Source organism: Bubalus bubalis, chromosome 4 (genome assembly GCF_019923935.1).
Source record: "Bubalus bubalis isolate 160015118507 breed Murrah chromosome 4, NDDB_SH_1, whole genome shotgun sequence".
NCBI lineage: Eukaryota > Metazoa > Chordata > Mammalia > Artiodactyla > Bovidae > Bubalus > Bubalus bubalis.
The window spans coordinates 148,520,720-148,538,625 of NC_059160.1; the positions used below are offsets into that span (position 1 = coordinate 148,520,720).

Below are 17,906 nucleotides of genomic sequence, written 5' to 3' on the forward strand. Positions count from 1 at the left end.
GATCTGCCAGGAACAAGGGAGTGTCCTGACACATGATTTGCCAGGAACAAGGGAGTGTCCTGACACATGAGACTTGCAGCACTAAAACTGGGAAATTATTAATATTAAGCAAATTAGGATGAGCTGGCTACCCTAGGGAACAGCCACACGGTTCACATTTTCCTTTGGTATCAGAATTAGAAGCAGAGTAACAGGCTGGGTCTGACACAGCATTTCTTCTACAAATATTTTTAAGTGAACAAATTTACCTTTTCGAATTTAGCAGATTTCCCTTTGGGCACAGCAACCAGAGGAACCCTTGTGATTTCTACAGGCCAAAATCGGCGATCAGCAATTCGTTTCTGAAAGCTGCAAATCAAGCATCAGCCCATTAGCATTATATGCAAAAATGAGGTTAGTATAATTAAGGTTAAAATGAAGTATTCCTGGAGAAGGAAATGGCAACCCACTCCAGTATTGTTGCCTGGAGAATCCCATGGATGGAGGAGCCTGGTAGGCTACAGTCCACGGGGTCGCAGAGTCAGACACGACTGAGCGACTTTTTACTTTTACTTTTTACTTAGCAACTATATAACATCCAGCTAAAGACCAGAAGGCAGGTATTCTTTCTGTCCCCTTCTGTGTCCATGTCAGAAGCTTTCTCTATCTCCTTTATACTTTAATAAAACTTTATTACACACACAAAAATAAATAAAATAAAATGAAGTATTCCTCTCTTTAAAAGTAATAGAATACTTATATGCAAAAATTCTTATTTGGTATGTGAATTTTTAAAACCTTCTCATAGTTATAAAATTCCAAAAATAATTATCCTATATTGCTAGGAGAAGCAAATTGTAGTTTTTGAGAGCAGTTTGACAATATGAATCAAAAGTCTTTAAAATGTTCATAGTCCTTGACCCAGAAATTCTACTTCTAGTGATTAATTCTAAGAAATAATCAAACAAGTACGCACAAAGTACAAAATACATTTATTTCTACTGTGAAAGTAATCCCAGTAGGACTTCCAGTGTCACCCTGGACACATAAAGAGCTTGAAAGCTGTCATTCCTGTCCTCACAACAAGAAAAAAGCTGTTCAAATAAAAAATCAATGACTTTTCTTAGATCCACCTAAGAATTAAGTTCTTACGGCAAATCACCACCTTGAAATACAGAGAAACAAGCAAGTACAGAGAAGCATAGCTAAGATTAGCTTACGGCGTCAGAAGCCACTAGAGCCAGTTTAACTGGTAGAAACACTTTAAAGATAATTGTGAAAAACTGCTGGAGGCTGAGAATGAACTAACCAGAGAGTTAAAAACTCCTGGATGCCCACTCTTAGGGAGTCTCCACACTTTCTTGGGGTTTAAATCAAGGAGCTCCATCAGATTCTTATGGTGAAAACAGGAGAAAAATTGTCCTAGCGAGAAAGAAGGGAAAAGTAACTGTATTACAATATGTCCAGAGTGTTCTCTGTAATAAAGGCCTGCTCTGTAAGGGAAACTACTTAACCAGAGTTTTATTTGACCCAGGGAAAGGGCAATTAGACAACTCAAGCCCTATTTAGCCTTCCTGTCTCACATGAGAAGAGGAAGAAAAAAAGATACACTTATGAAGTCACAACCTCGGGACTCAAACTCATTAAAATACTGAGATTTAATCACAGGATTATAGAAAACTTCCTTTCCCCAACACTTTACCACCATTCAACAGGATCCAGTATAATAACAGTGAATTATAAGTGAGAATCTGCAAAACACAAACCCTATTTGGGAAAAAGCTCTGAGCAAACCCAAAGACAACAGGGAAGGAGTAAAAGGACGCTGAAGCCTCTAGAGCTCACAGCTATCGAAAGAATTAAATACAGCCTACCTCCCAACCAGGTTAACATAAAACCTCACCCGGAAAAACCTAATCACCACATTTCTTATTACCCAAAACATAACGTCCAGCCTTCAAAAGAAAAAAACTACAAGAAATGTTAAAAGGCAAGAAAAATACCATCTGAAGAGGCAAAGCTATCGTGTGAACTAGACTCAGATATGACACAGATTTTGAAATTATCAGGTAGATAATTTAAAATAACTGATTAATATGATAAGAACTCTAATGGAATAAGTAGAAAACACGTAAGAACAGATGGGTAATATAAGTAGAGAGATGGAAATTCTAAAGAAAGAATCAAAAGGAAACGTTGGAAACCAAAAACACTAACAAAAAAGAAAAATTAATTTGATGGGCTTATCAACAGACTGGACATAACTGAGGAAAAAAATCTGTGATCTTGAAGCTACTGAGCCAATAAAAATTTTCCAAACTGAAACAGAAAGCAGAAAAAAAATTTTTAAGTACAAAAGAATATCTAAGAACTGTGGGACAATTACAAAAGGTATATAGGAATACCAGAGGGGAAAAAAGTGAGAAAGAAGCAGAAGAAATATTTGAGTCACAATGGCTGCAAATTTCACCAAATTATTGACAGATACCACAGATCTAGAAAGCTGAGAGCACCAAGCATTATATATATATATATATATATATATATATATATATATATAATCTACACCTAGGTATATCATATTCAACTTGTAGAAAGCCAAAGAGAAATAAAATCTTGAAGCCAGAGGAAAAAAAAAAAAAACTTACCTATAAAGGAATAAGAATAAGAATTATCTTGGATTTTCTTTCAGAAATCATGCAAGCAAGAAGAGAATGATGTGTAATACTTACAATTCTGAAAGAAACAAACTACCAACTTAGAATTCTGTATCTACTGGAATTATCCTTCAAAGATGAAGGAAAGACAGACTTTTAGTCAAACAAAAATGGAAACAAGTTGTGGCCAGTAAACCTGTCATGCAAGAAATGCTAAAAGTCTTCACAGAAAAAGATATGAGATGGGTCAGAAAATATGGATCCATATAAAGACAGGAAGAGAATCAGAATGAAAAAGATTTAGGTAAAATAAATTTAAATTTTTTTCTTACTTTTAATTAGTCAAATAGATAACTGTTCAAAGTAATAATAGCAAAAAATATATCCTTAATGAAGTATCAGCAAATCAAATCTAACAATGTACATTTATTTTATACACTACAATCAAGCTGGGTATATAGAACTCTGAAATATGTGATCAATTTTTCCAAAATTCTAAAACTGTTCTAAAAATAGCTTATTAATTAAAAAAGATATATATTTTCATTCAGATACTACATACATTGATAATCCTTTATTTCTCACTTCTCCCTAATCACTAGGTCAACCAGAGATTGACAGGTAACCACACAAAACTGTCATGTTCTGCTTTAGTAAGTAAATCCTGATCTGGTATGGGTGACAATGTGTCCAACAAAGCCACTCTTTCCTAAGTCTCCTTTTCTTCGAGAGATGGGCAATGAGATGAAGGAAGGTTCTACAAAAAGGGCTAATACAGCCAGCATGTTTCCTTTTTTAATACATGAGCAGTTGCCTCTTCCAACTTTCTGCCAGGAATGTGACCGTGCAGGCTAGAGAGCCAATGAGCCATCTCGAACCATGAGATAACCTTGTGTATGGAATGCACACATCAAAGAAGGCAGAGCAAAGAGAAAGAACCTGCATACCTAATAGTACCTAGAGCCACCACACACACTAGGTCTGACCTTCTTTTATACGAAAGAGAAGAATCCACGTGGTTAAACCACCATCACTAGAAGCCTGCTATTAGTACGTGTGGTAGAAGAGACTCTCAGATCACCTTAACTCAATTGTAAGTAAACAAAAGTATAATAAAACATTTCTTCCCACAGTCCCTATTGGTTAGACATACTCCCTCCCTCTTCCTACCTGACCACTGCAGGAGGATCAAGGTAGCAGCGACTTTCCAAGTCCCAAGTAATCCTTTTCTTCATGCATTCTGCTTGGTTCCTAAATTCCCTATCCTATAAAATCATAAGACAGAGACTTTTATTCTCTCAGTATGGCATGGTTGCCTCCAGCTCCATCTGAGGGCATTCTTTTGATGGATTTGATCATAATAGTTTTATTACTACTACTATTACTACTTTAAGTATGACTACTACTAAAAACACTAACACCATCTTAAAGTTTTGAGTACCTTTAGTACACAGAATAAATTAACTTATATTATCCTTTTATCAATCCAAGACTAACTGCCAAACGTTCATTCACATAACCTCAATCAGTGATTCTCAACCCTGGATGCATATTAGAACTATCTGGAAGCTTTTAAAAACAAAAAATCAAAACTTGGGCATTGGTATTACTTTATTTATTTATTTATTTTTAAATTTTATTTTATTTAACTTTACAATATTGTATTGGTTTTGCCATATATCAAAATGAATCTGCCACGGGTATACATGTGTTCCCCATCCTGAACCCTCCTCCCTCCTCCCTCCCCATACCATCCCTCTGGGTCGTCCCAGTGCACCAGCCCCAAGCATCCAGTATCGTGCATCGAACCTGGACTAGAGACTCGTTTCATATATGATATTATACATATTTCAATGCCATTCTCCCAAATCATCCCACCCTCTCCCTCTCCCACAGAGTCCAAAAGACTGTTCTATACATCAGTGTCTCTTTTGCTGTCTCGTATACAGGGTTATTGTTACCATCTTTCTAAATTCCATATATATGCGTTAGTATACTGTATTGGTGTTTTTCTTTCTGGCTTACTTCACTCTGTATAATAGGCTCCAGTTTCATCCATCTCATTAGAACTGATTCAAATGTATTCTTTTTAATGGCTGAGTAATACTCCATTGTGTATATGTACCACAGCTTTCTTATCCATTCATCTGCTGATGGACATACCATCGCAGCACTGTTTATAATAGCCAGGACATGGAAGCAACCTACATGTCCATCAGCAGATGAATGGATAAGAAAGCTGTGGTACATATACACAATAGTATTACTTTATTTATTTTTTTTTTCTCAGTAGTTTTTCTTCTTCTTTTTTTTTTTTTAATTTTATTTTATTTTTAAACTTTACATAATTGTATTAGTTTTGCCAAATATCAAAATGAATCCACCACAGGTATACATGTGTTCCCCATCCTGAACCCTCCTCCCTCCTCCCTCCCCATTCCATCCCTCTGGGTCGTCCCAGTGCACCAGCCCCAAGCATCCAGTATTGTGCATCGAACCTGGACTGGCAACTCGTTTCATACATGATATTTTACATGTTTCAATGCCATTACTTTAAAAGTAAATTCTTATACAATTGACCTGGTTAGAGTTTGGCCACCGTCCACCGTTGTTTTAAAAGTTTTCTAGGTGACTGTGATGAGCAACCAAGGTTGAGAACTAGTTATCCAAACTAAAATGGAACATAAAATCTAAATATCTAAAATAAAATATCTAAGTGAAAATATTAATAAAAGTAAAGCATGAATTTTTAGTAATCACAATGATGAGAAAAGACAGTACACAATATTTTTAAAATACTGCTAGCCTTATCTCTGGGCTTCCCAAATGGCACTATTTAAAATATTTAGAATCAGACGCTAAAATAATTCAACCACTCACTATATAATTACTTCATCAAATGTTTCCACTAATGATTATCAGTTTGTTCAAGAAACATTTGCAAATGTGTTTACAGAATTTCCTATGCTCTTGACAAACATATATTGTAGAAAAATATGAAGGAAGGAACAGAGGGAGAGAGGGAAGGAGGGAACAAAGGAAGGAATATAAAGAATAATTTCAACAACTTAAATGTCCACCAACAGGAGACTAATTCAGCAAATTAAAGTATGTTCATACTATTTCATATCATATAGCAAGTACAAATAAAGAAAAAGAATGAGAATGCTCTTCATATATTTATGTGGGAAAAATCTCCACGATATACTATAAAGCAAAAAAAGCAAGCTGCAGAAGTATGTGAGTATGTCACCATTTGTGGAAAAAAAATGATAGGGAAAGAATACATGTAGATATTTGTGTGTATGAATATATGAAGAAAAAACACATTTTCCGTGCTTCCAATATGATTAAGCACTTTATATAATACTCAGTTCGGAGAAGGCAATGGCATCCCATTCGAATACTCTTGCCTGGAAAATCCCATGGACGGAGGAGCCTGGTGCACTGCAGTCCATGGGGTTGCTAAGAGTCGGACACGACTGAGCGACTTCACTTTCACTTTTCACTTTCATGCATTGGAGAAGGAAATGGCAACCCACTCCAGTGTTCTTGCCTGGAGAATCCCAGGGACGGGGGAGCCTGGTGGGCTGCCGTCTATGGGGTTGCAAAGAGTTGGACATGACTGAAGCGACTTAGCAGTAGTAGTAGTTTAATACCCAGTTAAAAATAAATAAACACTTCACACTTGAAATAAAGCAAAAATAGCATAGTCTTCCTGACAGGTTCTAGTTCTGAAAACAGCAAGACTTTGAATACTTTCTGTAAATCCGGACTCCCTAAAGAAAAACAATTTGATCCCTGACTTTTATTATGTCGATTTCTATAAGCCAGTCTTTCTGGAATCTGACTCCCTTGCGCCCTTTGTGAGGAATCTTTAGGAAACTTTACTTTTCTAAACGTCTTTGCTTCTGAGTCTTCCTTTGACTATGTACTTTTGCTTTATTTATATTCATAAAAAAGTATCTGAAAAGGAACACAAGAAACTATAATGAAGGTTAACTTTCAGGGTGATGATCGAGGAAGGAATTAGGAAGAAGAGACAAAGACAAGCAGGGAGAAATTAACTGCATATCTCTTAATGCTTTTTCAACTTGTGACTGTATCATAACCTACTCATAAATAAATAAATTGCAAATGAGATAAAGAGTAAAATATGAATTAAATCAATTATTTTTCTTGTTGGACTTAAGTCAGGAAATATTTTAATCAAAATTTTTATAGATAATTGTTTTGACATAATTGTTTTAAGACGTAATGGATGTATATGAGTTACAATGATTTACAAACTGTAAACATGTTTTATCATATGTCAGTGCACTGAGATTACCACCAAAAAACCATCTAATTCTTTCACCTCAGGGTGGTTGAGTTCCCCTTCTTCTTCCTCATAAGGACCACCAACGATGAAACTATCAGGAATGTTGTTAGCTCCGGGAGCCAGAATGTTGGGAATAGGCCATTTTTTGGGCCTAGGAACAGGTTCTCTTTCCCCTCCAAGCTTCAGAGTTCCATTCTTGAAGAAGATGGGATAGTCCTTCTATAGAAATAAATACCATGTAACAGGAAATTTTGTAAAAGACTATGAAATGGACAAAAAAAGATTACTGAAGTGTCTTTTCAATGGAATATCAGGTATTGTCTAATAGACCCTTCTGTGATGATCTGAGTCTAAAGAGGGGCCTATGTCCTTCATTTGTCTTTGTGCTATTTTATAATTCTGTAATTTATAGAAAATTGATAATAATGCAAATTATTCTTGTCCATAGATAAGCACATGTATTTCGTCCAGTAAAAATATAACTGATTATTGCCCTATGGCTGATGATAAGTTTTGAATTATCAGCAAACATATTACAACTTTCCTGGTTGCTTACCAGGAAAAGGTAAGCAACCTCACCTCTGAACAAATCTGGGTCATTTGTTCAGATTCTTGTTTGAATTGGTTTAATCCCTTTATTTCATTTTATATTTATATGAGAGTCATGCTGTACCTTTTTAAAAATTCTTTTACAAAACAAACGTGACAAAGGGTAAAAATAGAAACATTTTTGTATTTGCAATTCATCTAAAATAAATTTGCAACAGAAAATTGGCAAAGTCTATAAAAAGACAATTTAGAGAAAAGCAAATTAGAAAATCCAACATTTAAATAAAAACATGCTAAATATCATGAATAAGTGAAATGCATATTAAAACCACGAGATATCGTTTTAAACCATAGACTGGCAGAGTCAAAGTCTGAAAATACTAAGTGTTGACAGCACTGTAAAGTTAATGATGTTCTTACACATAGTTGATGGAAATGTAATTTGGTATAACTATGGAAAGCAATTTCGTAGTCTATTATAAAAGTTAAAATTGGCATAACCTGTAAGTCAAATATTCTAATTCTTTGGGTTTTAAATTTTAAGTCTTAAGTTTTAAGACTTCTGTGAAGGAGGGCCCTCTACAGGATAGTAGAGTAACAATCTTGAAAATCTGCTCCTCAAAAAAAACCCCAATAATGCTAGCAAAAATTGCCAAAATTAAGGATGTCAAAACCATTCAATATGGACAGGACAGTCTTTCCAAAAAATGGTTCTAAGAAGACTAGTTATTCCCATGCAAAAGAATGAGATTGGTTCTTACCTAACACCATATATAAATATGAACTCAAAAATGGATCAAAGGCCAAAACATAAGAGCTAAAACTATAAAACTGTTAGATGCAAACACAGGGGGAAAGCCTCTGGACATCGTATTTGGCAATGATTTCCTGGTTATAACAAAATTAAAAAATGGATAAATAGAACTTCATCAAAACTGAAAACTCTGGGGCATCAAAAGATACTAACCAGTGTAAGGAAAGGCAACCAACAGAATGGGAGAAAATACTTACAAATCACATATCTGATAAGGGATTAACAGCTAAAAAATATAGAGGACTCCCAAAATGCCAACAACAAAAAGACAAACAACCCAGGTCAGAAATGAGCAAAGGACTTGAATAGATATTTCCCCAAAGAAGATATAAAATGGCCAGTAAGCACATGAAAAGATGCTCAGCATCTTTTAATTTTTATTTCACTAGGGAAATATAAATGAAAAACATAAGGTTTTCTACTTCATACCTATTAAAATGGCTATTATGAAAAAAGAAAATAACAAGAGTTGGTAAATATTGGAGAAATCGCACTGCAGGTGGGAGTGCTAATGGTGACAAGGAATTGGAGATTTCTATACAAAAAGTGTAAAATGGCAATAAAGCAAATGAAACTAATAATGCTTTTTTAGCAAGAAATTTGAAATCTCTTTTAAGAGCCTCAAAAAACCCATACACATCATTCTATAGAAATCTGGACTAAGAAAATAACTTGGAAAAAAAAAAAAGAAAATAACTTGGATGTAAAAGACTATAATATAAAACACCATACAAAATTTACAATATATATGCAAAAAAGTAATCTTTGTACAAATACGACTTCCAAAAATTGTCAGTTTTTAAGTGATTTACATATTTTCCACAATAAATATGTATTTATTGATATAAATTATACAGACTATATGTAACATGTAAACTATACAATTAACATTAATGTATAAAACAGAAGTAAACTTGATTTTTTTGAGCCTAAAAAACTCAGCTGTTAACAGAGCTTGCTTTGAATAAAATCTTAGAAGGTGAGGAAGAGATGGCCATACGAGTGTCTAAATCTGTATAAATATCGCGCTGTAAGTCTTTACCTCTCCAGCTGACGGAACTTGCATACCAACCATGTAGTTCTGCAGCGGCCCTATTGGAATGAAGGATTCAGGCACACAGTAGGCAGCCTCCAATGTGACCTTCAGAAGATTGCCTCCTGAGATCTGGGCTGGGGTCAATAAGGGCTCCGCGACAAATACTTTAACTTCAAGGCTGCACTGCTATAAAAGAGTAAAATTACACAGAAATTTTAAAACGCCAGAGGCCTCCCCAGGTTTTACATTATCTCATTTGAATCTCACATCACTGTTCAAGGTAAGAAGGTCAGGTTTAATTATTTCCATACAGAGGATTCAAATAACTCTTTCTAGGCCCCATAAGTTAGAGATAAAGCCAAGAAGAAAACCTTATCTCAAAGTTAGAGCCCTTTCTTTCTGAGGGCAAGTATGAATACAAATGCATATAGAAGAGGAATCAGAAAGTTTTATACTGATGTTATTAATAGTTGCACATGAGTGAGTAAGATTAGGGTGCTTTTATTGCCAGTCCGTATTTTATGATTATTTCTGTAATTTAAATATAGTGCTGAAAAAATTTTATGTTTTTTATTAAATATTTGAAAATCATGTTCTTTAACATATTTCTGTTTTTCAAAGGTGAAAGAGCATTTCTGGAAGCATGAAAAGCTCTAGGAATGATATTTTTTAGGCTACCAAGGCTACCAAGATTTGGTCATAGCAAACACCCTCTTCCAACAACACAAGAGAAGACTCTACACATGGACATCACCATGTGGTCAACACCGAAATCAGATTGATTATATTCTCTGCAGCCAAAGATGGAGAAGCTCTATACAGTCAGCAAAAACAAGACCGGGAGCTGACTGTGGCTCAGATCATGAACTCCTTATTGCCAAATTCAGACTTAAAGTGAAGAAAGTGGGGAAAACCACAAGACCATTCAGATATGACCTAAATCAAATCTCTTATGATTATACAGTGGAAGTGAGAAATAGATTTAAGGGACGAGATCTGATAGACAAGAGTGCCTGATGAACTATGGATGGAGGTTGGTGACATTGTACAGGAGACAGGGAGCAAGACCATCCCCAGGAAAAAGAAATGCAAAAAAGCAAAATGGCCGTCTGAAGAGGCCTTACAAATAGCTGTGGAAAGAAGAGAAGCAAAAGCAAAGGAGAAAAGGAAAGATGTAAGCATCTGAATGCAGAGTTCCAAAGAATAGCAAGAAGAGATAAGAAAGCCTTCCTCAGTGATCAATGCAAAGAAAGAGAGAAAAACAATAGAATGGGAAAGACTAGAGATCTCGTCAAGAAAATTAGAGATATCAAGGGAATATTTCATGCAAAGATGGGCTCAATAAAGGACAGAAATGGTAGGGACCTAACAGAAGCAGAACATATTAAGAAGAGGTGGCAAGAAGACACAGAAGAGCTGTACAAAAAAGGTCTTCACAACCCAGATAATCACGATGGTGTGATCACTGACCTAGAGCCAGACATCCTGGAATATGAAGTCAAATGGAACTTAGGAAGCATCACTACAAACAAAGCTAGTGGAGGTGATGGAATTCCAGTTGAGCTATTTCAAATCCTAAAAGATGATTCTGTGAAAGTGCTGCCCTCAGTATGCCAGCAAATTTGGAAAACTCAGCAGTGGCCACAGGACTGGAAAAGGTCAGTTTTCATTCCAGTCCCAAAGAAAGACAATGCCAAAGAATGCTCAAACTACCACACAATTGCACTCATCTCACACGCTAGTAAGCTGCTGCTGCTGCTGCTAAGTTGCTTTAGTCAAGTCTGACTCTGTGCGACCCCAGAGACGGCAGCCCATCAGGCTCCCCTGTCCCTGGGATTCTCCAGGCAAGAACACTGGAGTGGGTTGCCATTTCCTTCTCCAATGCATGAAAGTGAAAAGTGAAAGTGAAGTCGCTCAGTCGTGTCCGACTCTTAGCGACCTCATGGACTGCAGCCTACCAGGCTCCTCTGTCCATGGGATTTTCCAGGCAAGAGTACTGGAGTGGGTTGCCATTGCCTTCTCCGCACATGCTAGTAAAATGATGCTCAAAATTCTCGAAGCCAGGCTTCAGCAATACATGAACCGTGAACTTCCAGATGTTCAAACTGGTTTTAGAAAAGGCAGAGGAACCAGAAATGAAATTGCCAACATCTGCTGGATCATCGAAAAAGCAAGAGAGTTCCAGAAAAACATCTATTTCTGCTTTATTGACTATGCCAAAGCCTCTGACTGTGTGGATCACAATAAACTGTGGAAAATTCTGAAAGAGATGGGAATACCAGACCACCTGACCTGCCTCTTGAGAAACCTGTATGCAGTTCAGGAAGCAACAGTTAGAACTGTACACGGAACAACAGACTGGGTCCAAATAGGAAAAGGAGTACGTCAAGGCTATATATTGTCACCCTGCTTATTTAACTTATATGCAGAATACATCACGAGAAACACTGGGCTGGAGGAAGCACAAGCTGGAATCAAGACTGCCAGGAGAAATATCAATAACCTCAGATATGCAGATGACACCACCCTTATGGCAGAAAGTGAAGAAGAACTAAAGAGCCTCTTGATGAAAGTGAAAGAGAATGAAAAAGTTGGCTTAAAGCTCAACATTCAGAAACCTAAGATCATGGCATCTGGTCCCATCTCTTCATGGCAAATAGATGGGGAAACAGTGGAAACAGTGTCAGACTTTATTTTTTTGGGCTCCAAAATCACTGCAGATGGTGACTGCAGCCATGAAATTAAAAGACGCTTACTCCTTGGAAGAAAAGTTATGACCAACCTAGACAGCTTATTAAAAAGCAGAGACATTACTTTGCCAACAAAGGTCCGTCTAGTCAAGGCTATGGTTTTTCCAGTGGTCATGTATGGATGTGAGAGTTGGACTATAAAGAAAGCTGAGCACCGAAGAATTGATGCTTTTGAACTGTGGTGTTGGAGAAGACTCTTGAGAGTCCCTTGGACGCAAGGAGATCCAACCGGTCCATCCTAAAGGAGATCAGTCCTGGGTGTTCATTGGAAGGACTGATACTGAAGCTGAAACTCCAATACTTTGGCCACCTGATGCGAAGAGCTGACTCATTTGAATAGACCCTGATGCTGGGAAAGATAGAGGGCAGGAGAAGGGGACGACAGAGGATGAGATGGTTGGATGGCATTACCGACTCAATGGCCATGGGTTTGGGTGGACTCCCAGAGTTGGTGATGGACAGGGAGGCCTGGCGTGCTGCAGTCCATGGGGTTGCAAAGAGTCAGACACAACTGAGCAACTGAACTGAACTGAACTGAAGCAGGGGAAGAGATGAGATCATATTTACTTTTAAGTTACTCTGCAAGCAGTGGGGAAGGCAGAACTGGAGGGAAGCAAAGGCAGCTACAAGTCTACTTGTAATGTTCCAGGTGAGAGATTACAAGGTGATAAAGTGTAAGAATAAAGCTAAGAAGAGAGATTCCAAAGGCACTGAGGAGATAGAAAAGGCTGGATTTGGTGGAGGGCCAATTTGCAGATTAGTGTCAGAGTCCAGGTGAGCAGTCATGGAAGTAATATAGATTCTACATATGTCCTATGATTTATGAATGAGTGATGCCACTATCCAAAATAAAATAAAAGGAAGATGCTAAGTTCAGTTTTAAAATGTTGAGTGGAATTTCATTATAGAGAAATCGGTAGGTTATTGTGACATTCTGAAATTCAGGAGAGGGGTCTGAAGACTTTAATTCAGCAGCTCCAGCTCAGACCCGTCTCCTGAATTTCAGAATGTCAGACTTTACATGTGAAATTCATGGGTGATACCCTTCCCCTCAAATTTATGGATGATAGCCCTCCCCTAGGAGTTGAACACAGATCAAGAAAAGAAGGTGACCAAGGACAGAACCTTCATACTAAGCAACAGATAGAGGAAAGAGAGGAGCTTCAGTGGTGAGTCAGATGGTAAAGAATCTGCCTGCAGTGCAGGAGCCCTGGGTTCAATCCCTGGGTCGGAAAGATCCCCTGAAGAAGGGAATGGCAACCCACTCCAGCATTCTTGCCTGGGAAATCCCATGGACAGAGGGATCTGGTGGGCTACAGTTCATGGGGCTGCAAACAGTCAGACATGACTTAGTAACTACCACCACCACCACCAGGGGAAAGAGATGCAATGCAGGAACCTAAGAAGGTATAGTCAGTGAGCTAGAAATCAGAATACCAAAGGGAGGAAAGATTTTTAAGAAAGAGAGACATTGGAGAATGTGGTATCTCTGATCAATATGTCTCCGAGAAGATAAGTGACATGTCTGTCAGGTTTCTAATTTGTATTATTGAATATGACAAGGAATACCAGATGACAAATTGAAGTCTCCTTTTCAAGGACAGGTTTATATCATTTTAGTCTCTGAGTCTTAAAAAAACTAGTATATATGCTAATATATAAAATCAGTGAGAACTCTTATCATATATTTTTTCCTTGAGTATATGAAACAATTAAACACAGGAATATTATGAGCAGAGGTCATGAGGACTGGCAAATCATTTGACTAACTTTTCTCCTACAGTGATTTAAAGGAAATCAATAGCACAGAGGCTGGGACACTGGACCAAGGAAGGCAAATTGAGCTCAATTATCTACCTCTTTCCAGCATATGAAATGACAGAAAGATACTAAATGATTATCCTTATCATCAATAAAACAATAATGCTATAACAGCCCAAGAACAAGAAATGCCATCACTGGACTACACAGTTTTAGGAATCCTTGAAAGACAGAAAGAAAATTAAATCAGATCGATCAAAAAAAACTGGAAAAAACAATCATATCCTACAATAAGAGGAGAGAATCACAGCAGAGGTAGGAGTGGATTGTGGCAGAATCCACAAGAAGCAGGAAGGGCCCACCTCAATTGTTAAATGGGGAACTGCATTCAGAATAGTTGGGACAGTTAGGCCTTTCTCTCTCCTTGACTTGTGCGAAACAGAAGACAGCTGTGGTATCTGCTGAAGAGTGAGTGTGTACCTGCACAAGAGTGGTAAAAGGAGAGCCTCAAGAAGCTACCGATGGCAGGAGAAACTGAAACAAAGCCCAGAACACAAACCGGTAGCACAGCCTACCAATTCATGCTTCCCCTCTTGCAGTGGTCAGGGGCAGGCTGCCATGACAGAAACTGCGTTAGGTGCCTTCATGTACTATTTAATTTAATCCACCAGGACATAGTTAAAGAGGTATTTTTATGGTTAAACCTTCCCTATATATACCCCTGGGCAAAGTAACAGATATCTACTCTGTGTCCATATACCCCACCCCACCATTTAATCACACTGGTGGTCATAACTTTTGATGTGTGGACTATGAACTCCTAAGGTAGGATTCTGCCTTATTATCTTTGTTTCCCAGAACCTAGCATGATGTGTACCTGTGAAAAGAAGGAAAGAAGGTGCCTGACGAATTAGACTCAACTAAATTGAACCTTAAGGGCAGACAGTCTTGACTGAACATCAGGATGAAATGTTGGAGAGTTAAAACTCTGATTACCTTAACACCTGATCGAAAAGGTTCTATGGGCGAACCTGGCACAGGGTGCAGTGGTACCATTGTTTCAAACGAACTTTCTCCTGTGAAAAGAAGCCCAAGTCAAGCCAAAAAAGGAAGAGTTTTGCAGAGATAGCTGTGCTCATCTTTTCATTGCATCTCTCAAATTCATTGAGGGTATTTTTGTACTTCTCTGGAACTAAGTTTTATGAGCTTTGTTATTTCTGCTGTTGAGCAAATCACACATCTGACCTTCCAGTAGAGGAAGAAGGTCCACCACAGCTTGACCAAGAACCATGGTCTTCTCCTCTTTCTGTTTCTTTTCCTTTGGTAAAACTTCAGTCACTGTTACTAGAAAAATCAAAACAAAGAAATGAGAACATGTCTAACTCACAAATCAGATAACCAAGGTGCGACAAAGCACTGTCAAAGAAAATCAAGTTAAGTGAAATGAACTGGAAACTAGAGAAGGCACCATTATTAGCGACTTCCTGTTGGAGATACTGGACCTTCTCAGTGACTTATTAAACTTTTTTCCATGCAAATTATTTTCAAAAAGGATTTTATATCATAATCATGTGCACACATAAGTATAAATTTACTGATACATATGATTATAACAAAGTTTCATGTATTATTCATCCTTACTAGCTCAAAATCCTTAGGTATTTTCTATTATGTTTCATGTATAAGAAATTACTGGTCATGACTCCCTCAATCAATTTTCAGAAAGACTAAAAATCACCATCTGTAGTTTGAAAAACACTGTTCCAGATCTTCCCATATTGCCTAGCATAGGGCTTAGCACACCTTGGAGTAATTTATAGAGCATGCAAGGTATGTACCAGGTTTTTCACTGCAGCATCATTCCTTGTATGTGTTAATATTTATTATGAAAAATTTCAAATATGTAAAAATGAGTAGCACAGATGGTAAAGAATCTGCCTGCAATGCAGGAGACCCGGGTTCAATCCCTGGGTTGGGAAGATCCCCTGGAGAAGGAAACGGCAACCCACTCCAGAATTCTTACCTGGAAAACCCCATGGACAGAGGAGCCTGGTGGGCTACAGTCCATGGGGTCGCAGAGCTGGATGCGACTAACACACACACACAGTATAATGAATATCCCTATAACCATCACGGAGGTTTAACAACAGTTAGCATATATTTGCTTCATGTTTGTGCAAATACTTCCAAGGAAGTTACAGACATCTTTACATTTTACTTCCAAATATTAAAGCATACAAATCCAAAATACGATACTTTCCTACATAACCGCAACACCTCTATCGCATCTAGTAAATATGCATAACAGCATTAAATATAATGCCTTAATGCATCTAATGCCCAGTCAACATCTAACATTTCTTAACTGCCCCAAAATTTATTCTGTAGCTGGTTTGTCTCAAAGGCCACATGTTGCAATTGGCTGTCATGTTTCTTCATGTTTTTTTCATTTACAACCGTCCCTCCTCCCACATACCTTATTTTAATATGGCACTGCTTTCTTGAAGACATCAGGACAGTTATAGAGAATATCTCACCTTCTGGATTCACCTTTTTTCTTTCTCATTGTATTTATTTCTCAATCCTTATTTCCTCTAAATTTAGGTTGTTCTGTCAGCATTTTTGGCAAAGTTAATACAATTTGGTAACATCCTTGCCTAAATGTTACATTATTAAGCTCTGTGATCTTGCTAATTGTGAAAATGGAATCTCTGCTTAATTTTATTTCTCGTATTAAATGAGATTGAACATTTTCCATATGTTTAACCGTAAGTTATGTTTATCTGTGAAATTTTCATATCTCTTTCAGATGCTTTGTGGACTTATCTATTAGGTTCTAGGTGTTTTTTTAATTGGTATATAGGAGCTCTTTAAAGGGAAAGTACAGAACAGAACAGCAAATTGTATCTCAGTTTGTGATATCTTATAGTTGCTTATGTAAAATGTATTTTGTTTTCCTTCTGTGGCTTCTGCATTAGCAAAATACTTAGATAGGCTTCACTATTCTGTTTATTTAATTATGGTACATACTTTAATTATGGTACATAATTTAATTTTGTACACACATTTTATCCATCTATAATTTATAATTCAAAAGATACATAATTCAAAAAATTAAAAAAAGACACATGTACCCCTGTTCATAGTAGCACTATTCACAATAGCCAAGACACGGACACAACTTAAATGTCCATCGACAGATGAATGGATAAGGAGGATACATACACACACACACACACATAACAGAATACCAGATATCCATAATGAAGATTGAAATAAGGCCATTTTCAGCAACATGGATGCAACCAGAGATTACCATACTAAGTGAAGTAAGTCAGAAAAAGAAAGACAAATACCATATGATAACACTTATACATGGAAACTAAAATATGGCACAAAAAAGTGAATATATATGTATGTGTAACTGACTCTTTGCTGTATGGCAGTAACTAACACAACACTGTAAATCAACTATACTCCAATAAAAACTTTTTAAATTAAAAAAGTCCTCATAAGTCAAATTACAGTATATCTTTATGTGAACATTCAAAATGACAATTCTAATTTAAACATATCTCAAGGTTACTAATGTTAATAATCAAAAAGACAAAACAAAACAAAAATAAATAAATAAAATATGGCACAAACGAACCTATCCATAAAACAGAGACAGACTCACAGACACAGACCACAGACTTGTGGTTGCCAAGGCCAAGTGGGTGAGGCAGAGGGACGGACTGGGAGTTTGAGGTTAATAAGTCAATCTATCAAGTTTAGAATGGATAAACCACAAGGTCCTACTGTACAGGACAGGGAATATATCTAATCTCCTGGAATAAACCATAATGGAAAAGAATATTAAAAAAGAATGCATATATGTGTATAACTGAGTCACTTTGTTTTATAGTAGAAATTAGCACTGAAGGAAAGTTACATGGCTCAAAATAGCCTGGAGCTAAAACTCCCCTTCTGGTCCTCCCAACCATTCTATGCAAAACAAAGAACTCGCAAGCGAAGGAAAAAATGGACATTAAGGTTG

At 36.9% G+C, this 17,906-nt stretch overlaps 1 protein-coding gene across 6 annotated transcripts in view; it reads right to left on the reverse strand.

The window, feature by feature from the left end:
• The window catches only part of CFAP70 (cilia and flagella associated protein 70), an 83,750-nt gene that overhangs the window by 60,578 nt on the left and 5,266 nt on the right, over positions 1–17,906 (reverse strand). For all 6 annotated transcript variants that reach the window (XM_025284744.3, XM_025284739.3, XM_044942253.2 and 3 more), the window contains 6 exons: positions 15,113–15,211; positions 14,864–14,943; positions 9,363–9,542; positions 6,994–7,176; positions 3,807–3,901; positions 249–348 (listed from right to left, as the gene is read on the reverse strand). In XM_025284744.3, coding sequence (XP_025140529.2) covers positions 249–348; positions 3,807–3,901; positions 6,994–7,176; positions 9,363–9,542; positions 14,864–14,943; positions 15,113–15,158 — 684 coding nt within the window. In that variant the 5' untranslated portion in view covers positions 15,159–15,211. The remainder of the gene's footprint in view (positions 1–248; positions 349–3,806; positions 3,902–6,993; positions 7,177–9,362; positions 9,543–14,863; positions 14,944–15,112; positions 15,212–17,906) is intronic.